Source organism: Pantherophis guttatus, chromosome 16 (assembly GCF_059756535.1).
Source record: "Pantherophis guttatus breed Tessera chromosome 16, ASM5975653v1, whole genome shotgun sequence".
Lineage (NCBI taxonomy): Eukaryota > Metazoa > Chordata > Lepidosauria > Squamata > Colubridae > Pantherophis > Pantherophis guttatus.
The window spans coordinates 8,201,910-8,227,833 of NC_142078.1; the positions used below are offsets into that span (position 1 = coordinate 8,201,910).

A 25,924-nucleotide genomic window follows, 5' to 3' on the forward strand; every position below is an offset into this window, starting at 1 on the left:
AATGGGATTAATGCATCAAAGAGCTGGGATAAAAGATACAAATCAGACATGAATGGAAAAAAGGAGGGGAATATATATCTTCCCTTCTCTCGGCATTAGAGCTCCATTTTCAAATGATTGGTGAGCTTTGTAAATATCCAGCTTTGCCTGACTTTGCTCTCTCTCTCTATCCCTCCCCCCTTCTCTAGCTTTTCTTTTTATTACTATTACTATTATTATTATTATTATTATGGAATGTATTATGTGCGCAGCAGATGGTTCATATTCAATTAAATTTACAGCGGAATCTTTAAGAGCCTTCCTGGTTTTATGTGACTCAACTCTAAGGATTCCTTGAGGGCTGCTTGAGATACAAACTGAGATTTCTAGCTTGGCAATCTTTTCATTAAAAAGAAAACAAAATCATAATGTAATGGAGACATACATAGGATGGAATGATCCATCAGGTTTTTAGCTATATCTGCCTCAAAGGACCGGGTTCTCCCATTAGTTAGTTGCTCAGGGACAACCTCAAAATGCTAGTTAGCCTTAGGCAAATAGAGGTCAAACTCTGGAAGAAAACAACAGTCCAACCAATATTGGCAGGGCAAGTCATTGTATATAGATGGTGAGAAAACCCACTCACTTCTAGCACTGATGATGTTACCTGGTTGGGTATGAAACGTCTGCAAGAAAACAAGCGAGCTTAGAGAGCACCAAGGACCCCACACTCCTCCTCCTCCTCCTCCTCCTCCTCCTCCTCCTCCTCCTCCTCCTCCTCCTCCTCCTCCTCCTCCTCCTCCTCTCCACAAACACCCACTCTCTTCTAGCACTGATGATGTTACCTGGTTGGGTAATGAAACATCTGCAAGAAAACAAGCAAGCTTAGAGAGCATCAAGGAACCCCACAGTCGTCGTCCTTCTCCTCCTCCTCACAAACTCCATTCCTTTCTAGCACTGACAATGTTATCTAGTTGGGTCATGAAACGTCTGCAAAAAAAAAAAAAAGAACCAAGCTCAGAGAGCACCAAGAACCCCACAGTCCTCCTCCACTCCACAAAACCCATCCTCCTCTAACACTGATGATGTAACACCAGTGGCGTCAAGCTGGCCACACACACCCCAGTTGCCTCCCCTCCCTCCAAGATCAACCACGATGAAATTGCATTTGACACCCCTGGTTTAGATCACCCAGCTTTAGGGAAGGAAAGGGGGAATTAGGACCAAGACCTTCCTTTCAGGTTTTCTAATTCTGCGCTTCCTTGAAATGACGCATTTGTTGGCATCTTTAATGGGAAGGAAGTGAGCCCAGACCTTAAAAGCGAATGCATGTAGAGGTTACCACTGCAGTCCATTTCTCTTCCTCCACCCTTGTCAAATAGTTCCCCCAGGAATATTTCTCTCCCTCCCCGTCTTCCGGAGAAACAACATATTTCAGCTTTTGAGGCCCTTTCATGCCAAAACAAATACAAGCCACTCCTGACAGCTCTGAGACTGGGATTCTGGTTTTGACTAATGCTGTGCAAAACAGGGTCTTTGCAAGTTCCCACAGGTATTTTGCATCTTTCTTTCTTTCTTTCTTTCTTTCTTTCTTTCTTTCTTTCTTTCTTTCTTTCTTTCTTTCTTTCCTTCCTTCCTTCCTTCCTTCCTTCCTTCCTTCCTTCCTCCTTCCTTCCTTCCTTCCTTCTTTCTTTCTTTCTTTCTTTCTTTCCTTCCTTCCTTCCTTCCTTCCTTCCTTCCTTCTTTCTTTCTTTCTTTCTTTCTTTCTTTCTTTCTTTCCTTCCTTCCTTCCTTCCTTCTTTCCTTCCTTCCTTCCTTCCTTCCTTCCTTCCTTCCTTCCTTCCTTCTTTCTTTCTTTCTTTCTTTCTTTCTTTCTTTCTTTTTTGGAAGGGCCTTTATTATTTTTTTTTAATATACTTTATTAGTTTTGTAATTAAAAACATCAAATCGCTACTAAAATCAGAAGTGCAGTGTTTGTACATATTTACAAGATATACATCGGGTATATTTCACATTTAAATTGCAAAAAATAAGCATACCCCGACATCATAATTTTATCCTATTATTTAACCATTCGTACCACTTTCCCCATACTGCATGGTGTTTGGATTTCTCGTCGCTATTTAGCTTGTTCGTTAGTTTTGACATTTCAGCGCACTCTAACATTTTATTTATTAAAGTTTCCTCCGGTGGTATGGTTTTATCTTTCCAAAATTTCATGTAAACTAATCTGGCCGCTGTTGTAATATGAATTATAAATCGGATTTTATCTTTAGTAAATCCATTCCTAATTATTCCCAAGAGGAATATTTCAGGGGATAGATCTAGTTCCTCATCAATTATTTCCCGTAACCAAATTCGAATTCCAAAAGACCAAAACCTTTGGAAGGGCCTTTAATTCCTGACATAAGATGATGGGCAGGTTGTTGTTGTTTTTTTAAATCCAATGCCTTTCTAGATTTTCCCACCATTCTGTCTAAGACACAAAGAGACTGAAGGAAGCCAGGGAGGTGATAAAATGAGATAGAAGGATTGTGTGGTCCTTGCTAAGCGATGGGATCCTGCACTCATCTCATAACACCTTCAATGAAAGTGCCAGTGTTTTGTAGCTCAATCGTAAGAATAACAGAATAACGGAGTTGGCAGGGACCTTGGAGATCTTCTAGTCCAACCCCCTGCTCAGGCAGGAGAGCCTTTAGCTTTCCAGACAAGTGTCTGTCCAGTCTCTTCTTGAAAACTTCCAGTGTTGGAACGCTCACAACTTCTAGTGGCAAGCTATTCCACTCGGAGGTCTTCTAGTCCAATCTCTAGTGATGGAGTACCCACAACATCTAGAGAGGTTCCATCGATTAATTGTTCTCACTGTCAGGAAATTCCTCCTTAGTTCTAGGCTGCTTCTCTCCTTGGTTAGTTTCCATCCGTTGCTTCTTATCCTGCCTTCAGGTGCTTTGGAGAATAGCTTGACTCCCTCTTCTTTGTGGCTGGTCCTTCTCTTCACTAGACTAGCAATGCCGAGTTCCTGCAACCGTTCTTCATATGTTTTAGCCTCCAGCCCCCTAATCATCTTTGTTGCTCTTCTCTGCACTCTTTTCAGAGTCTTGACTCTCTCGATCTTGTGGCAATCCCTGAGATATTGGAACACTGCTATCATGTTACCCCCTAATCCTTCTTTTCATCAAACTAGACATACCCAGTTCCTGCAACCATTCTTCGCATATTTTTTAGCCTCCACTCCCCTAATTTATATTGGTACCCTATGATTATCATTAAGAGTTGTACTTTATGATTCTTGACGAATGTATCTTCTCTTTTCTGTACACTGAGAGCATGTGCACTAAAGACAAATTCCTTGTGTATCCAATCACACTTGACCAATAAAGAATTCCATTCCACTCCACTCCACTCCACTCCACTCCACTCCACTCCACTCCACTCCACTCCACTCTCTTCCAATTTCTATTCTATTCTATTCTATTCTATTCTATTCTATTCTATTCTATTCTATTCTATTCTATTCTATTCTATTCTATCCTATCCTATCCTATCCTATCCTATCCTATCCTATCCTATTCATCTTCGTTGCTCTTCTCTGCACTCTTTGTAGAGTCTCAACATTTTTTTCATATCATGGAAACTCAAAGTTTGGATGCAATATTAAAAGTGTGGCCTTATCAAGTTATTATAAAGTGATGCTAACACTTCATGTGATCTTGATTCTATCCCATATTTTTTTGAGGGGGGAGCAAACCCAGAAACAAATGTATTTCTATTCCTCTTTGGAAAAAGAAGCGCAGAAGAAATTATATGGCTTTTAATGTTTGAGGGTTTTTTTCCTCCAGATTTTCAGCTAGGCTGTTGTTTTGTTTAATAGTCCCTGGTCAACGGAAACCTCTGCAGATGAATAAAAAATGGGATTGTATGGTTTGGAAATTGAAAATCAAAAGAGCCCTGTAAATAATTTTTGAGAGCTTCCAGCAACCCTGCCAAAACACCGGTATTATAAATAAAAGTAATGTACTTGAGGCTGAATTACAATCTAAACAAGTCAGGAGAAAGTCATAGAAGTGGATTGTGATTGGTAGGTAGCAAAGCGCAGGAAATCAATAACTTCTGTATGCATGTCTGCCTAGTCTATTGAAAAGAAGGATGAGAGGGTGACCTGATAGCAGTCTTCCAATATTTGAGGGGTTTCCACAAAGAAGAAGAGGTCAACCTATTCTCCAAAGCACCTGAGGTAGAACAAGAAGCAATGGATGAAAACTAATCAAGGAGAGAAACAACTTAGAACTAAGGAGAAATTTCCTGATAGTGAGAACAATCAACCAATGAAACAGCTTGCCTTCAAACATTTTCTATAGCTATAGAAAAGAAAGGAAGGAAGGAAGGAAGGAAGGAAGGAAGGAAGGAAGGAAGGAAGGGGGAAGGAAAGAAGGAAGGGAGGTATATAGAGGGAAGGAAACAAGGAAGGAAGTAAGAGAGGGAAGGAAGGAAGGAAGACAGAGAAAGAAGGAAGAAAGGTATATAGAAGGAAGGAAGGAAGACAGAAAGAAGGGAGGGAGGGAGGGAGGAAGGAAGGAAAGGAAGGGAGGGGGAGAAGGAAGGAAGGAAGGCGGGCAGGCAGGCAGAGGGAGAAGGAAGGAGGGAAGACAGAGAGAGAAAGAAGGTAGGTATATAGAAGGAAGGAAGGAAGGAAGGAAGGAAGGGGGAGAAGGAAGGAAGGAAGGCAAAAGGAGAAGGAAGGAAGGAAGACACAGAGAGAGAAAGAAGGAAGGAAGGAAGGGAGGCAAAAGGAGAAGGAAGGAAGGAAGACACAGAGAGAGAAAGAAGGAAGGAAGGAAGGGAGGCAAAAGGAGAAGGAAGGAAGGAAGACACAGAGAGAGAAAGAAGGAAGGAAGGAAGGAAGGAAGGAAGGAAGGAAGGAAGGAAGGAAGGAAAGGAGGGAGAAAGGATAGGATAGAAAATGGTGAGACATATTAGAGACAGGACTAGATTTGATTTAATCAGCTAAGGACCTTGGAAGTCTTCTACAGCAGCTCCCTGCTCCAGCAGAAGATCCTAGATTATTCCAGACAAATGGTTGTTCAATCTCTTCTTGAAAACCTCCAGTGATGGAGCCCCCATGATTTCCGAAGGCAACTTCTGTTCCCCTGCTTAATTGTCCTCACTTTTAGGAAGTTTCTCCTTAATCCCAGGTTGCTTCTCTCCTTGATGAGTTTCCATCCATCGTTTCTTCTCTTGCCTTCTGGTGCTTTGGAAAATCAGTTGTATTTTCCAGTATATCGTAATATTTTCCAGGGTAACTGCAGCTGACTAAATTTCCTTTTGGAAAGCTCCTCTTTGGAAACAAGCTTAGGAATGACCTTAGTTTTAAAAGTATCAATGAGAACTCATGCCACGCGCCCCCTGATTCTCAGATCATCCCTTCAGAGTTCCTGAACAAATCTTAATGACATAAATCAGACAGATCCTAATTAGGTTTACTTTGCATACCTTCCTTGGACAAAGAAGAGATAAAAGAATTTATACCTGACCTACCCGGTTTTTTTTCCAGACTTTATAATATAGGGAAATTCTATTTTTTTTTTTAAAAAAAAGAAGGCAATAGAGAGTGTTAAATGACCAATTAGTCCTTTTTTCTTTTCTTTTCTTTCTTTTCTTTTTACATTCAGAGGAAGCAAAGAAAATAAAAATTCTCTGTGTTACCTCTGGCGAGTCTTATCCAATTTACAACGGAGTTCGCCATCGGTATTAATATTTAATGTTTGTTTATGATCATTTACCTCAGAGATGCTGCATTGAAAAGAGGGATAATGCTGCACACGCCCGTATATTTATATATAGTTTATATTCACCCACACCCACACACATATCCTTTTTCTTTTTAAAATAATTTTTATTAAACAGTTTGTCTTTAAAAAAACAACACAGAAAACAATCACACACGTTTAAAAAAACAAAACGTGTCAAAACATAATGTATTGAACATTATATACCGTCAATGGTAATTTTACAGCATTCTGTAATTCTGGCCTAATTTTTCTCCCCTTTCTTTTAAATTTTAAATTGAAATTTTAATTTGTTTTAAATTTATTGGGATTTTAATTGTCGTGGGCCAATATTATTTAATTTGGTTTTAAATTGTTTTTAACTTTTGTATTTCTGTATTTTATCCTGTGCCTGTTCACCGCCCTGAGTCCTTCGGGAGTAGGGCGGTATACAAATTTAATAAAACTAAACTAAACTAAACTAAAACTAAAACTAACGTATTTTGCTTTTGTACTTCTCTATTCTATCATTTCTATTTACTTCTCAATTGTAGTATAATCGCATTACTCCAACATGTATGTATGTATGTATATATACAGTGTGTGTGTGTATGTATGTATATATATATATATATATATATATATATATATATATGCAAGTCTTGGTGTATAAGACTTGCATACCTGTACCCGTGAAAATCTACAAAAACATATATATATATATATATATATATATATGTACATATATTATAATATTCATTTTCCTTATCTACATATTTATATTTGTTTATATTTACATCTCTTTATTTAATGTTATTCAGTTACTCCAATTTGAGTTTCATCAGTATTAAGTTAAACATTTCCTGTTCTGGTTTCTATTTTCGAGCCAACTGTACATTTTATTCCATGTTTCATCATAGTCCGAATCCTCCTCCTCTTTCAACTCCATAGTCATTTTATCCATCTCTGCTCATTCTAGAATTTTCCTAATTACTGTTTTGTCTGAGGGTACATTGTTTTGCTTTCAATTTTTTTGCGAGTGTGATTCTTGCTGCAGTGAGTATGTGTAGTGTAATGTCTTGAAGGTTTTTCTCCATTTTCGGGTCCAGTATTCCTAATAAAAACAGTTCAGGTTTCAAATCTATTTTTTTGCTTTGTAATTTCTTCCAACCATTTTTGAATTTTACACCAATACTTCCTTGTGATGTGATGGGACGTGTCCACCACATGTGATAGAATGTTCTGGATTTATGGGTACATCCAGTGGTGAAATGTAAAATTTGTTACTGCCGGTTTTGTGGGCATGGCTTGGTAGGGGGTAATGTGACTGGGTGGGCGTGGCCAACTTTTTTTTTTTTACTTTTAAAAGCACTTTTTCTACAACCTCTTCTGCAGAAAAAAATGCTTTTAAAAGCCTCTGATGATCCCAGCTGAGTTGCCTGATCGGCAGAGTCTTTTTTTCCTTTTAAAAACATTTTTTTCTATAAACTCTTCAAGAGGTTGTAGACAAAATGCTTTTAAAAGCCCCTTGATGATCCCAGGTGAGCCGCGCGATCATCAGAGGTTGTTTTTTTTTTTTTACTTTTAAAAGCATTTTTTTCAGCCAAAGAGGTTGTAGAAAAAATGCTTTTAAAAATAATAATAAAAAAAGTCTCTGATGATTGCGTGGCTCAACTGGGCATGGGGAGGGGGGCAGGGATTTTTGCTTCTGGTTCTCCGAACCACCCGCCTCCATCGCTACCGGATCGGGCGATCCGGTCCGAACCAGGAGCATTTCACCCCTTTTCCAAAAGCTTGGTAGAACAAACTTCTGGTCCCGGTGACCGACTTGGATTGGATCCTGCAGAAATGAAGTCTTGTTAATAAGGATGTGTTTCATTGTTCTCCTGGAAGACTCATAGATGTCACTAGAGACTGGCATCGCAGGTTTTCTTTGCTGCTAGGGATATAAATAATACCCAGAGCCACCAAGTGGCCTCTTTGGGGTTTCTAATTATAACACGTCTCTCTTGGAGATATCAATAAAATAATTAGACAGTGTGTCAAGAAAGGGAGTACGCTGGATTATTTTAACCTTGTTTTTTTTTTTTTTTCTTCTCAAGAGCAAACACAACATCTTGGTTTTCAATCCAACATAGAGTTCAATCCAACATGGACATGGACAACATGTGAGTAAGCAGGCTACTAAGGGGAAGGGGTGCCTTGCCCTACTAAAATCCTGCCTGGATTTTGCTTCATCTGACGCGGTGGCTCGGTGGCTAAAATGCTGAGCTTGTCGATCGAAAGGTCGGCAGTTCGGCAGTTCAAATCCCTAGCACCGTGTAACGGGGCGAGCTCCTGTGGCTTGTCCCAGCTTCTGCCAACCTAGCAGTTCGAAAGCACGTAAAAAATGGAAGTAGAAAAATAGGGACCACCTTTGGTGGGAAGGGAACAGCGTTCCGTGCGCCTTTGGCGTTGAGTCATGCAGGCCACATGACCACGGAGACGTCTTCGGACAGCGCTGGCTCTTCGGCTTTGAAACAGAGATGAGCACCGCCCCCTAGAGTCAGGAACGACTAGCACATATGTGCGAGGGGAATCTTTACCTTTATCTTAGAGTATGTGGGAGACCGTTCTGACTCCTGATTGAGGAGGGGAGGAAGGAGCTGAAACCTGCCAAGGATTTTCTAGGTCGACTTCAGAAAAGTAACTTTTTAAAAAAATGTGCAAAAGAGAGGATCGGAGCAGGATAGGATATAGCATATGAATATTTCTGTACACAAAAAGGGGTTGGAAACCTGTTTTGGGGGCAAAGGGACATGTGGGATCTAGACTGCAGTGGAATTTTTTTTAGTGTTGCCTTCTTCTTTGTATGTTTTTTTCCCCAAAGATCTTTGCTATAAACCACAATTCTCTAGCGACAAGGTGGTAGAGTGGATGGAATGTAGCTCCAATTTTTTCCCCCCAAACATTTGAGTGTCTTGATGTCTAAGGAGATCCTCAATCATCCACCTTTGTCCCAAAAGTGCTTTTCCAAAAGGCAACTGGATTTTCTTCTTGTTGTTTTTCCTAGAAAACATTTCACTTCTCATCCGAGAGGCTTCTTCAGTTCTAGCTGAATGGCGGGGAAATATAAGGATTTCTATTCAGTTAGAACTGAAGAAGCTGCTTGGAGGAGAAGCGAAATGTTTTCAAGAAAACAAACAAACAAGAAAACCCAATTGCCTTTTGGAAAAGCATCTTTAGGACAATCTGAGTAATGTTTTTTTTTAAAAAAATATGTAATGCTCCCTCTGGAAGGAGAAACTGTGTTTTTGCCCCTATCGCCTATATATTCTTCCTTCGGTCTGGTTAATCTCCAGTTGTCTATAAATCAGAAAGGACGATATTGTTAATATAATTAATGTAGAATCGGAACAATTCACCAACTTATCAGAAATCAATGCTGATAGGGAAACATCCACGGAAGATGACTTTGCTTTGTTTCAAACTTGTGTTTCTTCCTTTTTGCTCGATTGAGTTGTAAAAGGGATACATGGACCATTGATGGATTTTTCATTCAGTGGTGTTTAAAGAAACAATTGTCCCTTTTGTCTAGCTATCAAAAGATCCATTGGCTAACGAGAAGCAAAACGTCTGTTTTTGTAGAAGCGAAGTGGCTGGGTGCTAAAGTTCGGCACGGTTCGGTCATTTAATTGGGAATGGTTTTTCATTATTCCCCCAAACTAGTCAATGCAGTTGGTCCCAGCAGGTGGTTGATGAGATTCACAATTAGCAAAGAAGATAACTTCCCATTTCACTTGAAGCGTTTTTTTGTCTTTCTAAGTCTTGGCTGCTCACTTGGAGATGTGACGATGTTAATAAGGCCAGTTATTAACTGGATTATAATTGGTTAGCATTTTTCGAGCCACCTCGGTGCATAATAAGCCCCAAAGGTGCTTTTTTTCAAAAGACAATTGGGTTTCTTTGATTTTTCCTTGAAGAGGTTTCGCTTCTCATCCAAGAAGCTTCTTCAGTTCTGAAGAACAGTTCTGAAAAACAGTTCTGAAGAACGGTTCTGAAGAACAGTTCTGAAGAACAGTTCTGAAGACTTCTCATCCAAGAAGCCTCTTCAGTTCTGAAGAACTGTTCTCCAGAAGTGAAGAAGCTTCCTGGATGAGAAGCAAAATGTCTTCAAGGAAAAACAAAGGAAGTCCAGCTTTCTTTTGAAAAAAAGCACCTTTAGGACTTATGCACTGATGTGCCAGAAAATGCTAACCAATTATTTTTGAAAAAGCATTTTTGGGATAACCATGACCTGGTCAAAATAGACCAAGTCCTTTCTCCAAGGGTGTTGTGGCCCGTCAGCGGCCTGTGCAGCTAGTAGCTGATTCCGACAGCAAGGAGGCTGGTGTGGTGCTGCGCCAGCAGCCTGTGCAGCTGGCACTCGAGTCAGACAATGAGGAGGCTGGAGAAGATGTGGTGCCAGAGGCGGGGATTCAGCCAGGGCCTTCAGAACCTCCAGAAGCTCCCATAAGTGAAGAGGACGAAGAGGAGGTGCCTCTTCTCGATGCACGGGTGCGCAGAGCCTCCAAAAGGCAGGAGTGGTTCCTCAGGAGGAGGTCTCCTCGAGAGTAAGGCTTGGGGCTAATTGGCCACTCCCTTAGCCTATTTAAGGAGGAACGCCGACTGAAGCAATTTGCGGGGAACAACTTCATTCACTCTCCTTCGTGTCTTGATCGTAGTTCTCTGCAATTTGCTTCTGGGCTTTCTGCCAACCATAGTAAGATTGCGATTATTTATTCTTTGGATTCTTGTTGGCTGTTAAGAAAGTTAATTAACAGCCTTTGTTTGAAAAAGACTGATTTAATTTAGTAAACTAAGGTTTGTACAGCCTTTGTGTGTGCTGCGTTCTTTGGGGTCCATAGCTGGAGAAGAACAAAGGGTAAGGGACCATTAAGGGGGGAGAAATGTGGACAAGATAAGAAAGGAATAGCAAGCACAACCACGTAAGTTTAAAAATACAATTGCAGATCAGAATGACTGACAAACGGCTGCGAGATGGAGTGCTTTTCGCAATATATAAATACGAAGTTCTATTTTAATTCTTTGCAGAGATGTCGGGAACGGTGTCAGATCTTTCTTTGGTGCACTGGAAGCAGCAGTGGTTGGAAAACGGCACACTCTACTTCCATGTGTCCATGAGCAACGCCGAACAACTTTCCCGGGCCACACCGCCAAGCCTTCAAGAACCTTCAGAGATTGTGGATGAACAGATGCACATGTTACATGTGTCCGTCATGGTAAGGGTCTTCTTCTACAACAGGGGTGTCAAACTCGATTTCATTGAGGGCTGTATTATGGTTATGTTTGACCTTGGGGGGTGGGGGTGGGGTGGCCGCTGGGAGGCTGGTCAGGGGGTGGGGCCAGCTCAACATCATTCATGTCGGGGGCGCCTGTAGTGGCCTGAACACTCTTCCAGTGAAAATGGGTTTCTGAGCTCTGTTTTTGCCTGCGACGGCCTCCTGCAACTGTCAGGCCTGGAAGCCATCTTTTTCATTGGGCCTTCAGGCCTGCCACATTTAATACTGTGAGAAACTGGGAGGGGGGGGACTGTATGGAGCTGGGGAGATATGTAGTCAAAATAACATTCCTTTCTCCGAGAGTGAAGGACATCCTGCCTTGCACTTGTACGTCTGGAACTGGGAGGCATCTCCTGTTGGGACGGTGCTTGGATTAGACCATGTGATGGACGTGTGGGTGTTGGGCAGGGACTTGAACTTTCCTTTGGGTGGGGAAAACCTGGAAGCTTTCAGATTCAGGTTTTCCCAGATGTGCCAATATGACATCTCTAATTTATTTATTTATTTATTATTCAAATTTCTATACCGCCCTTCTCCTTTCGGACTCAGGGCGGTGAACAGCCAAAATAAAACATTTATACATAAATTACGATTAAAAATAGATTTAAAATAATTAAATTTGGCCCATAGTTTAAAATTTATCAATTTAAAATCCATATCAAAATTTAAAATCAACCATAAAATCATAAAATCAAGAGAGACCGGCTAACTGAAAGAGATGAGTTTTTAGGGCCCGACGAAAAGTCCGGAGGTCGGAGATCACTCGTATTTCTGGGGGTAGATTGTTCCAAAGGGTAGGTGCCACCACAGAGAAGGCTCTCCTCCTGGGGGTCGCCAGACGGCATTGTCTAGCCAATGGCACCCTGAGGAGGCCCTCTCTGTGGGAGCGAACCGGCCGGTGGGAGGCTATTGGTGGCAGAAGGCGGTCCCGTAAGTACCCTGGCCCTAAGCCATGGAGCGCTTTAAAGGTGATCACCAACACCTTGAAGCACACCCGGAAGTCCACCGGAAGCCAATGCAGCTCGCGCAAGAGAGGAGTCACATGGGAGCGCCCCGTCGCTCCCATAATCCCCCGCGCAGCCGCATTCTGCACCAGTTGGAGCCTTTGGGTGTACCCCAAGGGGAGCCCCATGTAGAGAGCGTTACAATAGTCCAGACGAGAGGTGACGAGTGCTTGAGTGACTGTGCGTAGGGAGTCCCGATCCAGAAAGGGGCGCAACTGGCGTATCAGGCGAACCTGATAAAAAGCCCCCCTGGCCACGGCCGTCATATGCCCTTCTAAAGACAGCCGTGCGTCCAGGAACTTGAACTTGGAGGGGTGCTTAACCACGGAGTCTTATTTCATTGGGGGGTGTTACTTGGAACATTGACATTAACCCGAATCTTGTCAGCAACCTTCTGCCAGCAAAAATGGAGCTCGGGAGGATGGCCCTCCCAAGCTCTGTTTTCACTGGCAGAAGCACCATGGGCTGGTCCTTCGCTGTTTCCAGGACAACCCCCCAGGCCAGATCAAAGCACCCCATGGGCCGTTTTTATTAAATTTGTATATTGCCCTACTCCCAAAGGACTCAGGGCACTGAACAGCCATAGAATAAAACATATAAATACAAAATTTAAAAATAGAATAAAACGAATTAAATAAATTTGGCTGAACAAATTTAAAACCCCAATAATTTAAAACCAAATTTAAAATTTCCATTTGAAAAGGGGGAAAAACTTAGGTCAGGACAGCTTGATGAAATAAGAAAGTCTTGAGCGCGCGACGGAAGGTATGCAGATCCGGGATCCTCCGTATCTCCGGGGTGGGGAGCTCGTTCCAGATTTACTGTATTTGCAAACTCTACGGACTTTCCTGGTTAGTTGTCTGGTCCTTTTTGGGTACAACTGCAGCAGGATGGGAGGTCTTGTCGATTAAAAAAATGGTCACGCTTGATGAAGGTTTTTCTGTGAAGTTTTTTTGTAGGGCACGGCCTGCTTTGGTTCTAGAGTTCTCAATTTGTACATTGCGGGGATCGGTTCTTCGGTACAGGCAGGGGCCCAGATGGATTACATATGTGTTGTGCTGAACTATTCCTTCTGCATCGTTTTGGATCATTTTTTTTTTTAAAAAAAATTGATTCCAAAGCCAAAGAACACACACTGGTGGAATTTTGATGTCTGAGCTAAGGGTTTCCTCTACTTGGATATGTTTTGAAAGGCTGAGGTTTGTGAGCGAGTGTTCTGTGTTATATTGTAGAATTGTCTCCCTAGCCATTAGATTAGATTAGATTAAATTAGATTAGATTAGATTAGGGAATGGGGAGTGGAGTGGAGTGGAGTGGAGTGGAGTGGAGTGGAGTGGAGTGGAGTAGAGTAGAGTAGAGTAGAGTAGAGTAGAGTAGAGTAGAGTAGAGTAGAGTAGAGTAGAGTAGAGTAGAATATAGAATATAGAATATAGATATAGATATAGATATAGATGATATAGATATAGATATAGATATAGATATAGATATAGATATAGATATAGATATAGATATAGATAGATATATAATATAGTGGTGGAGTAGAGGGGATGGGGTGGGGTGGGGTGGGGTAGAATGGAATGGAATGGAATGGAATGGAATAGAATAGAATAGAATAGAATAGAATAGAATAGAATAGAATAGAATAGAACAGAATTGGGAATGGGAATGGGAATGGGGAGTGGAGTGGAGTGGAGTGGAGTGGAGTGGAGTAGAATATAGATATAGATATAGATATAGATATAGAATATAGTGGTGGAGTAGAGGGGGTGGGGTGGGGTGGGGTGGGGTGGGATAGAATGGAATGGAATGGATGGGATGGAGTAGAGTAGAGTAGAGTAGAGTAGAGTAGAGTAGAGTAGAATAGAATAGAATAGAATAGAATAGAATAGAATAGAATAGAATAGAATAGAATAATGGAATGGAATCGAATGGAATGGAATGGAATAGAATTAGAATCAGCTGGAAGGGACCTTGGAGGTCTTCTAGTCCAACCCCCTGCTCAAGCAGGAGAACCTATATAATTTCAGATAAGTGACTGTCTAGACGCTTCTTAAAAACATTTATTTTGTTTTTATTCTTTAAATATACCTTTCTGAATTTCCATTCAATCCCAATGAGGGGGACCTCTTGACGTAGGGAAGATAGAGAGAAGAGTTAGGACCCAAAGGCCCATTTTGCGGGGTGGGGTGGGGAGAACAAAGCCATAGAAAAACGAAGTCTTAATTTTTGCATGATTAAAAGAGGAACATGCTGTCGACAAGGACATCAATTTGCTCCTCTTTGAAGGTGTTGGGTTAAGCTCTTTCTGAAGCACTGCTCCAGAGGGATTTGAGAGTGTTCTTTTTGATTTGTATTGAGTTCATCTGCCGAAGAACTCGACTTCGGATTAATTTTAAGCTTTACAGAGGGTATTCCTCTGACAAAACCCTGCTCGTGGTGGCCCACAGGAGCTTGGAGATATTTAGTCTTCTGGGGTGGAGGGGTGGAAAGGACAGAGAGAAAATGGCAGATGTGAAACAGGGAGAACGTTTGCGGTATAATGTCTCGCGGACACCACAGTAGATGAACTGTAGACTTCATGGCTACCGGCCTGCATTCAATCAAGGTTGTGAGGGAAAGGCTTACCAAATTACCAAAAAACAATGCCTGACTAGGTGGCTCAGTGGCTAAGACGCTGAGCTTGTCAATCAGAAAGGTCGGTGGTTCGATATCCCTAGTATAGGTCTCCTGAGTGAGCAGGTCAGGGGGTTGGACTAGATGACCTCCAAGGTCCCTTCCAACTCTGTTACTATTTATATTTTAAATTCTTGATACTATCCAAGTTTGATTGCTCCAATAACACAAGCGTCGGCTCCGCAGCCCTTTCTGCTGTTTGCTTTGAACGGCTGGCACGGGCAGGATTTTGCAAAGTTCAAAGGCAAACCATGTTCTGAAAAGCGAGGGAGGCCTCCTTCTGATCCTCTTTCTCCACCGTTCATGTTTATTTATCCTCCTTTCCGGGGGTGGGGGGGAACGACTTAACCATCTTTCCACTGGTAAGGAAAACGTGGCTAACTAGTAACGGTTGAAATGGAAGGAACTGTTGCTAAAACATAAAGTAACCTAGAGAGGGAGGGAGGGAGGGAGGGAGGGAGAGAGGGGGAGAGAGAGAGAGAGAGAGAGAGAGAGAGAGAGAGAGGATGTAGATAGTTATAGGAGCTGTCTTTGGTGCTGAACCGTTTTTGACTATTCATCTACTAAATTACTGGTAATCACGCAGAAGAGTTCATCTCTCTCCCTCTCTCCCTCTCCCCCCTCTCTTCTCTCTTCTCTCTCTTCTCTCTTCTCTCTCTTCTCCTCTCTCCTATCTCACTCCTCTCTTTCTCCTCTCTCTCTCTCTCCATCCCTCTTTCTCTCTTCGCTCTCTTTTCTCTCTTCTCTCTCATGGTCCCTCCTTCTCTCTTCGCTCTCTTTTCTCTCTCTCCCCTCTCTCCCATCTGTTCTCTCATCTCTCTCTTCTCTATTTTTCTCTCTCCCCTCTCACTCATCTCTCTCTCTTCTCTCTTTCTTCTCTCTCTCTTCTCTCTTCTCTCTCTTCTCCTCTCTCCTCTCTCACTCCTCTCACTCCTCTCTTTCTCTTCTCTCTCTCTCTCTCCGTCCCTCTTTCTCTCCTCGCGCTCTTCTCTCTCTCTCTTCTCTCTCTTCTCTCTCTCTGTGTCCCTCCTTCTCTCTTCACTCTCTTCTCTCTCTCTTCTCTCTCTTCTCCCTCTTTTCTCTCTCTGTCCCTCCTTTTCTCTTCACTCTCTTCTCTCTCTCTCCTCTCTCTCCCATCTGTTCTCTCGTCTCTCTCTTCTCTATTTTTCTCTCTCCCCTCTCACTCATCTCTCTCTTCTCTCTCTCTCTCTTTCATCTCTCCTCTCTCTTCTGTCTTCTCTCTCTTCTCTATTTTTCTCTCTCCCCTCTCACTCATCTCTCTCTCTTCTCTCTTTCTTCTCTCTCTCTTCTCTCTTCTCTCTCTTCTCCTCTCTCCTCTCTCACTCCTCTCACTCCTCTCTTTCTCTTCTCTCTCTCTCTCTCCGTCCCTCTTTCTCTCCTCGCGCTCTTCTCTCTCTCTCTTCTCTCTCTTCTCTCTCTCTGTGTCCCTCCTTCTCTCTTCACTCTCTTCTCTCTCTCTTCTCTCTCTTCTCCCTCTTTTCTCTCTCTGTCCCTCCTTTTCTCTTCGCTCTCTTCTCTCTCTCTCCTCTCTCTCCCATCTGTTCTCTCGTCTCTCTCTTCTCTATTTTTCTCTCTCCCCTCTCACTCATCTCTCTCTTCTCTCTCTCTCTTTCATCTCTCCTCTCTCTTCTCTCTTCTCTCTCTTCTCTATTTTTCTCTCTCCTCTCTCACTCCTCTCTCTCTTCTCTCTCTCTCTCTTCTCTCTCTCTCAGTCCCTCCTTCTCTCTTCACTCTCTTCTCTCTCTCTCTCCCCTCTCCTCTCTTTTTCTCTCCTCCTCTCCCCCTCTCTCTTCTCTCTCCTCTCTTTTTCTCTCCTCCCCTCTCCTCTCTCTCTCTTGCTTGTGTGAAGAGAAATGCAATAGAATTCAAACAGCAGTCCTAGAATTAGCTCATCCTGTCAGCAACCTGTCTGACGGGCAGCATCAGCGAAAAATCCTTAAGGAATGCTGCTTTGTGTCTCAGAAGTGATGGAAGAAATATCATAAGCAAACAAACAAAAACCCTCAGTGAGTATTTATAACGAAGGAACCGGTAATTAAACAAGTGGGGGGGGGAGGGAGATAGGAAGCAGCAAGGCAACTGAGTGGCACATTTTGTTTAATCCAACACTTTGTAAGGAAAGACTAATTAGTGGCTTTAAATGTTTTGACACAAGAAGCCCAAATAATCATCATAAAACATATCAGACATATGCCCAGGACCTTGAAATGACAGATGACAAACTGAGAAGTGACAGGTTGCTTTCTCATGCTAGGGAAATTGTTGAGTTAATGGAAGAATTACAGCTTCTGAAATCCACTCCACTTCTGGAGAAGGGAAGCGTTCCAATTTATCAAAGGCAAAACAAACATTAATTGCAGCTGGCTGGTAAATTCTCCAACCGCCTTGACCTTCATTGAATTTTAATCCCAAACAGATAAGATTTACTTTTGCACACCAGAGGAAACAGCACAATTAAAAAACTCAAATGACAGCCAAGATTATGCCACCGAGGGGTGGGGGATGGGGGTGAGCGTAGGTAGGGGAGAGTGGGCACGACGACAACACAAAATAATATTGATTCCTTTGTGTTTTACATTGCAGAAATAATGAGCAAGGGTGTGCGTGGCATGAAATGGGGAAGATGTGTGGGTTTTTTATTTTTTCAAAGCGGGAAGGAAAATGGTCACGTTTCAGAGAAGCTGACAAATTGTTTTGAGGACTTGGAAGTGTCTGTGGAGGGAAGCTGAAGAAGCTTCTTGGATGAGAAGCGAAACGTCTTCCAAGAAAAATTTTAAAAAGTCTAGTTGCCTCTTTGGGACAGCCATGATCTGGATGACTGAGAATCTCCATAGACATTTTGCTGAAGTAGAGCTCCTAAAGGGCCACCATCAGTGAAGCATTACTTGGTCTGTTGTGTGGATGTTTGGGTGGTTTAGGGGTGGGGAATTTGTGGTGGGTGGGAGTATGTGTGGGGATTGTTATGTGTATCTGACCTGGTCTTTGGGTGTTAAATGAATTTCGTTGTATGGGTATACTGTGTATACATGTACAATGACAATAAAGTTGTTGTTGTTGTTATTATTATTATTATTATTATTATTATTATTATTATTATTATTTATTGGTTAATCTTTAGTGAGATTCACAGCCTTTGAGGCTGGTTAATAGCTCAGCAGCTCGAGTCCTAACCAAGGACCTAGGAACTGTTAAGGTATCGTCGGAGGATGTAAGCTGTTCCGAATAAGGTGGTTTTTTGTAGAGTCAAAATGTTCAAGTCCGGCAAATTTAGGATTTCTAAATAGCGGGGTAGCCCTTTGGGTATTGCTCCAAGGGCTCCAATTACAATCGGGACAACACACGATTTCTTTTTCCACAGTCACTCAACTTCAATTTGTAAGTCCCGGTACTTTGTGATTTTTTCTTGCTGCTTATCTTCAATCCGTGCATCACCAGGTATTGCAATGTCAATGAACCACCCTTTTTTCTTTTCAACTATTGTTATGTCAGGTGTGTTGTGGACCAAGTGCCTGTCAGTCTGAATCCTAAAGTCCCACAAGATCTTGAGTTTCTCATTCTCTAAAACTTTCTCAATCTGATGTTCCCAGTGGTTTTTGCTGTACTCAAATCCAAACTTCTGGCACAATTTCCAGTGAATGATCTTAGCAACGCGGTCATGGCGTTGTAGGTAGTCAGTTTGTGAAATTTTGCTGCACCCACTGATCAGGTGGTTGACTGTCTCATCTTTCTCATTGCATAGGCGGCATTTGCTGTTGGTGGTAACATGTTGAATTTTTGTCTTCATGCAGTTTGTGGCCAGGGCTTGTTCTTGAGCTGCCAAAATAAAGCTTTCTGTTTCTTTTTTCAGTACTCCTGATCTTAACCAGTTCCAGGTTAGTTTCTGGTCAGCTTTGCCTTCAATATTTTTCACGTATTGGCCATGCAGAGCTTTGTGTTTCTTTCTTATATTTTGCTTTTGTTTTAGTTGTCTTTTGTTATGTCAGGTGTGTTGTGGACCAAGTGCCTGTCAGTCTGAATCCTAAAGTCCCACAAGATCTTGAGTTTCTCATTCTCTAAAACTTTCTCAACCTGATGTTCCCAGTGGTTTTTGCTGTACTCAAATCCAAACTTCTGGCACAATTTCCAGTGAATGATCTTAGCAACGCGGTCATGGCGTTGTAGGTAGTTGGTTTGTGAAATTTTGCTGCACCCACTGATCAGGTGGTCGACTGTCTCATCTTTCTCATTGCAGAGGCGGCATTTGCTGTTGGTGGTAACATGTTGAATTTATTATTATTATTATTATTATTATTATTATTATTATTATTATTATTATGTAAATCTGTCTGGCCAATGGAGAGGAATGCAGGGCCTTAAGTTCAGCGACTCCTTACGCCTGCTATAAATTGAGATATTTCCCTGAGAGTCTATGGAGATTCTCTGCCATGCAGATCATGGTTGTCCCAAAGGTGCTTTTTCAAGAGGCAACTGGACTTTCTGTTTTTTCTTTGAAGATGTTTCGCTTCTCATCCAGGAAGCTTCTTCAGCTCTGGCATAGCTAAATGTCTATGGGGATTCTCAGTCATCCAGGCCATGGTTGTCCCAAACGTGTTTTTTCCAAAGGCAACTGGACTTTCTTCTTTTTCCTTGAAGATGCTTCGCTTCTCATCCAAGAAGCTTCTCTGGAACTGAGGAAGCTTCTTGGATGAGAAGCGAAATGTCTTCAAGGAAAAACCAAGGAAGTCCAGTTGCCTTTTGAAAAAGCACCTCTGGGTTAGGACTTGGAAGAATGGAAAATAGGAAAGTCTTGGGTCTTTCAGGTTTTAAAAAGGTAAAGGTTCCCCTTGAACATATGTGCTAGTCGTTCCCAACTCTAGGGGGCGGTGCTCATCTCCGTTTCAAAGCCGAAGAGCCAGCGCTGTCCAAAGACATCTCCGTGGTCGTGTGGCCAGCATGACTCAGCGCCAAAGGCGCACGGAACGCTGTTACCTTCCCACCAAAGGTGGTCCCTATTTTTCTACTTGCATTTTTTTTAAACGTGCTTTCGAACTGCTAGATTGGCAGAAGCTGGGACAAGCCACAGGAGCTCACCCCATTACGCGACACTAGGGATTCGAACCACTGAACTGCCGACCTTTCGATCGACAAGCTCAGCGTCTTAGCCACCGAGCCACCGCGTCAATTGAAGCAAAATCCAGGCAGGATTTTGGTAGGGCAAGGCACCCCTTCCCCTTAGTAGCCTGCTTACTCACATGTTGTCCATGTCTTCCCTTACTACCCTTGGTTGATGCTTCAATGTAGCATCGTTCATCAGCCTCCCTTCCCCCGTTATTTCTCGCACTTTTTCTTCCTTGCGGTTCTAAGCTGCCTCCATATATCAATATCGCTTACCCCATTGGGACACCTCTCCAATCTGCCCAGTCTTCCCTTCCATTTAGCCATCTTGGCTTTCTTCCTGTCCCCCAACAATTGTCACATGGACAAAGCATCCCTATTTCAATCCATGCATGGACCCAAGTGCCAATGTTCTTTCATTTAAAAGTAAACTTGGGACATGAAGACCAACCTCTCTCCCTCTCTTTCTCTCTCTTCTCTCCTTCTCTCTTCTCTCTCTCCTTCTCTCTCTTTTTTCTCTCTCCCCTCTCTCTTTCTTTCTCTCTCTCTCTTTGTCTTTCTTTCTTTCTCTCTCCCCTCTCTCTATCTTTCTCTCTCCTTCTCTCTGTCGCTCTTCTTTTTTTCTCTCTCTCTCTCTTCTCTCTCTCTCTTTCTCTCTCTTCTCCTTTCTCTCTCTCCCCTCATTCTTTCTTTGTCTTTCTTTGTCTTTCTCTTTCTTTCTCTCTCCCCTTTCTCTCTCCTTCTCTCTCCTTCTCTGTCTCTCTCTCCTCTCTCTTTCTCTCTCTTTTTTCTTTTTCTTTTTGTCTTTGTCTCTCTCTTCTCTTTTCTCTCTCCTTCTCTCTCTCTTCTCTTTTCTCTCTCTCCCCTCTCTCTTTCTCTCTTTCTCTCTTTCTCTCTTTCTTTTTCTCTCTTTGTCTTTCTCTCTTCTCTTCTCTTCTCTCCTCTTCTCTTTCTCCCCTCTCTCTTTCTCTCTCTTTCTTTTTCTCTCTCTCCTCTCTCTCTCTCTCTCTCTCTTTCTAATTTTTTTTTTTTAAAAAGGATGAAGGATACACATCACTGTTCAGCCTCACGGTGAATTGCTGACCAGCCACCATTTTGAGGGGAGAACTGTTTTGAAATGAATGTGTAATTGTTTTCTTCTCGTGTTTTACCAGAGGTAATTTAAGCCTTCCAAATAATTTTGCTCCAAAGAGAATTGTGCTGCCTAATGAAAATCCCATTTCCAAAAAGCAAATACGGTATGGGTTCTAATTGACTTAATCCAAAACAAGCGGCAATACTCTGAAATCAGCAAAGGGAATAAAATACACACACAACACAACACACATACACTCACACACAGAGGGAGAGGGAGAGAATTATTTTCCCTATCTGCTCTTGTTCTATTTAACATAAATGTATTTTCTTTCAAAAGAGAAATGGATTCGTGAAGAAATTCTCACGGGTAGAACTGTGCCTGCTTAGGGAGAAGGTGACTATCTGGGGATTAAAAATTAATGAAAAGGAAGGGAAAGAATAGAGAATTACTTCCTCCTTTGAATGACACCACAATGGGGTAGAAATATATGTATTTCTTTTTTAAAAGAAAAACCCTGTGATCTTCTAGAGAGACACTGTTCTCGTACAATGACTCCAACTCTGTTTAAGAAAACAATCTGAATACATCCATAAAGTTCCACTAACAATGGTTTTGTGTGTGTGTGTGTGTGTGTGTGTGAGAGAGAGAGAGAGAGAGAGAGAATGAGAGTGAGTGAGTGAGAGTAGTAAGAGAGAGAGAAGGGAGAGACAGAGAGGAAAAAAGAGAGGAAAGAGAGAGAAAAGGAAGAGAGAGAGAGAAGAAAGAGAAAGAACAGAGCAAAAGATGGAAGAAAGAGAGAGAATGAGCGAAAGAGAAAAGTGAAAAAAACAAGAGACAAAGAGAGAGAGAAAGAGAATGAGTGAGAGAGGAGAGAGACAATGAGAGAAAGAGAGGAGAGAGAAAGAGACAGAGGAGAGAACAAGAAACAGAGAGGGGAGAGAGAATGAGATGAGAGAGAGAATGAGAGAGGAGAGAGACAATGAGAGAGAGGAGAGAGAACAAGAAACAGAAAAAGGAGAGAGAATGAGAGAGAGAGAGAGAGAGAGAGAGAGAGGGGGGGGGGGGACTTCCTGTTTTTTCCCCCAAAAGCAAAATAAATATGGTGTTAAAAGTGTCCTTCCTTGTAGGAAGTTTGGTTTTTTATTTGTCTTTAAAAGCGTTTTTTCTCGACAGGGACACCAAGTATGCTAATACCTTCTTGCTAGTCTCTCAGCCAGAGGCATTAACAGTGTTATTCCTCTGAATATATTAAAACAGCTTTGTCTGGCCTCATATTCTTCCTTCAAATGTACACACACAAACATATCAGGTTGCCTCCTTGGTTAAACGTTCCACTGCGCTCTCTCGCTCTCTCTCTCTCTCTCTCTCTCTCTCTCTCTCTCTCTCTCTCTCTCTTTTTGCATTTCCTTTCTGCTGCTTAGACAGGTAAGACTCTCTAAGGTAAGGTTGGAGACCCCAGATGGTACGTGTCCATCCAAATCTTGAAGGTTGGCCTCTGAAGTTCTCAAGAAACAGAAACTGGCCTTAAGTCTTGAAAAATAGATGGGGAAACTGTTTGGCGACCTAATCTTTTAAGAGACTGGGCAGCCACTGATCTGAAATGGTACAGGGTCTCTTGCTTGAGCAGGGGGTTGGACTAGAAGACCTCCAAGGCCCCTTCCAGCTCTATTCTGACTGACACTGCAGTTTGTGTTTGCTCTTCCTAGCAATGTTAATTCCAGTTGCCCACAACTGTCCAAAATGGGTCAAACTGTGTGCCCCCATCCTTTTTAAAATATATACAGTCCTCCTCCTCCTCCTCCTCCTCCTCCTCCTCCTCCTCCTCCTCCTCCTCCTCCTCCTCTTGTCAACTCACGAAGCATTCCTGACCTCATGATTTAATTAGGGATTCGGTCAGAATCCTGACACCACCACCTCCTCCTCCTCCTCCTCCTCCTCCTCCTCCTCCTCCTCCTCTTCCTCTTCCTCTTCTTCTTCTTCTATTCCTCATCATTATCATCTTCCTCCTCCTGCTCCTCCTCCACCTACTCCTACTCCTCTTCTTCTATCCCTCCTCCTCCACCACCTCCTCCTCCTCTCCTCCTTCTCCTCTTCTTCTTTTCTTCTCCTCCTCCTCCTCCTCCTCCCCCTCCTTCTTCCATATCCGTCATCAGACGATCATGTTGGTGATCCTATTTTCATCAACAGCCGCACGAAAAAGTGCCACTGAGTTTTGTCCAAACCGGACTTTCCTCCTCCTCCTCCTCCTCTTTCCATATCCATCATCGGACGATCATGTTGGTGATCCTATTTTCATCAACAGCCGTACGAAAAAGTGCCGCTGAGTTTTGTCCAAACCAGTCCCTTAGCTTTTTGAAGCCATGATGTTCTTCTTCTGCCTGGACCTCCTTTGCCTTTGATCTTTCCTTGGAGGATTAAGTGAAGTCCTATCACGTACCCACAAACCTTATTGCCCTTTGATCCTCCCCCCCCCATTTGATCCTTCCCTCCCCTCGTCCTCTTCTTTTGATGGCAGGAGGCCTGTGAGACACCAAACCAAACCAGGCAGAGCCGACCAAACTCGAAATTAATAACATCCATGGTTTGTTCAAGGAATGTGCAGTCTTTAGATATTGTTTGGAAAGTCCTTGTCCTAGATAAGTAGCCCCCAAAGACCCATTCCGTATGATTAAGCAATGAGCATGGCCTGTGGTGTCCTCGAGATCCATCATCATTCATGTCTGCAGTGAGCTTGTCAAGCGCTCTCCCGGTCATCAAAATTAATTATTTGAACTTGGCGACCTCGTTCTCACAAGAGGAGGAGACTCCGAAGCCGACACCAGACTGTTCGGGAAGGACAAGTGCCTGGCCCGGCCCAGAGGAGAAGTGACAGCTGCAGTAGGCAGAAAGAGCAAAGGTAGAACCACAACTGAGGCTCCTTGGGTTGTTGTTGTTTTCGTTTCCTACCATAGAAACTGAAAGCTGGACCATAAGAAAGGCTGAGCGCCAGAGAACTGAGGCCTTTGAACGATGGTGCTGGAGAAGACTCCTGCGAGTCCCTTGGACTGCAAGGTGATCAAACTGGTCAAACTAATCAAGGAGAGAAGCAACCTGGAATTAAGGAGAAACTTCCTAACAGTGAGGACAATTAACCAGTGGAACAGCCTGCCACCAGTTGTGGGTGCTCCATCACTGGAGGCTTTTAAGAAAAGACTGGACAGCCAACTATACTATAGGATCTCCTGCTTGAGCAGGGGGCTGGACTAGAAGACCTTCAAGGTCCCTTCCAGTTCTATTCTGATTCTAACCCTGACTGCTGACATTCCCTTGGACTGCAAGGTGATCCAACCAGTCAGTCCTAGAGGAGAGCAATCCTGCCTGCTCTTTAGAAGGCCAGATCCTGAAGAGGAAACTCCAATACTTTGGCCACCTAATGAGAAGGAAGGACTCCCTGGAGAAGAGCCTAATGCTGGGAATGATGGAGGGCAAAAGAAATGAAGGGGACAACAGAGAACGAGGTGGCTGGATGGAGTCACTGAAGCAGTCGGCGTGACCTTAAATGGACTCCAGAGGATGGTAGAGGACAGGAAGGCCTGGAGGAACGTTGTCCATGGGGTCACGATGGGTCGGACATGACTTTGCAACTAACAACAACAACAACCTAGAAACTGGGGGAAGATGGGACATCTTCAACCATCAGACCTCAGTGGTAGAGCTGAGAGGACTTCCATCCCCATCATTGGCATACCTCTTAGGATGGTGAATCACAATTCCTTTACTTCCCTCTACTTAAAAAGAAGAAGGGGGAAAATAGCACAGCAATAATTTGAGGAATTAAATGACCAAATATCCGTCATCTTCGGGTATGAAAAAACTCAAGAACATCTCTCTTTCAGCCTTCCGAACTAGTTATCCAACATCTTCTTAAAAACTTCCAGTGTTGGAGCATTCACAACTTCTGGTGGCAAGCTGTTCCCCTGATTAATCGTTCTAACTATCAGGAAATTTCTCCTTAGTTCTAGGTTGCTTCTCTCCTTGATGAGTTTCCACCCATTGCTTCTTGTCCTGCCCTCAGGTGCTTTGGACAATAGTTTGATCCCTCTTCTTTGTGGAAGAAGCTATCATGTCTCTCCTGGTCCTTCTTTCCATTAAATTAGACATACCCAGTTCCTGCAACCGTTCTTCATATGTTTTAGCCTCCAGTCCCCTAATCCTCTTGGTTGCTCTTCTCTGCACTCTTTCTAGAGTCTCCACATCTTTTTTACATCATGGCGACCAAAACTGAATGCAGTATTCCAAGTTGACCCTCTCTTCTTTGTGGCAGCCCCTCAAATACTGGAAGACTGCTATCGTGTCGCCCCTAATTCTTCTTTTCTTTAGACTAGATTGGAAACTAGATTCCGTTCCTTAAATAGATCCCATTGCAAACTTTTCCTGAAAAAAGCTTTTTTTTTTTTTTTGACTGAAAGTGCACTCAATCCTCCTTTGGAAAGGATGGAGTTTTGGAGAAGAAAGCCCAATCGATTCTTTTGGAAATGGCAGGGCTTTGAAAGAGTGCGGTGTGTTTCACAGAAGCGAGACTCAGCCACAGGAGAGGGTCGCCTTCTCCTCGCACGCATCCCCTCCAGGCCTTTTGATCGCTGCATGGGAAAGAGACACCTGCATGTCTCTTTACGAGTCTGAAAAAAAAAGAAGAAAATCCAAGTTCTGAAAACAAGCCCAAGGCAGTGAATTAAACTTTCTGCTCTGCACCTTGGTGAGTTGAAGCTTGGAGGGGAAAAAAGGGAAACTTTGAGAAGCTGAATAGCTTTTTGCAGACAAGTTAACTTCCCACCGTCGAATTACCTGTGCCTCGGTTTCTAAAGTTCGGGCTTCGAGAATGGGTAGCTCCTTCTTCCACTTCTCCAAAGCGTCCCTCTGGTTTTTCAAGACATCTGCACAATGTCAGGGTTCCAAAGGATGCCCTAATTAAATCATGAGTCTCAAGCCAAGCTTCAAAAGAAACCCAGT

General features: G+C 42.8%; 1 protein-coding gene across 5 annotated transcripts in view; it reads left to right on the plus strand.

Annotated features, from left to right (window-relative positions):
* ASTN2 (astrotactin 2) overlaps positions 1-25,924 on the plus strand; it is a 433,657-nt gene that overhangs the window by 82,020 nt on the left and 325,713 nt on the right. For 4 of the 5 annotated variants that reach the window (XM_087880005.1, XM_087880006.1, XM_087880007.1 and 1 more), the window contains exon 2: positions 10,818-11,005. In XM_087880005.1, coding sequence (XP_087736131.1) covers positions 10,818-11,005 — 188 coding nt within the window. Of the gene's footprint in view, positions 1-7,843; positions 7,913-10,817; positions 11,006-25,924 lie in introns of those variants that run through there. The other variant, XM_087880008.1, reaches the window with a different exon arrangement.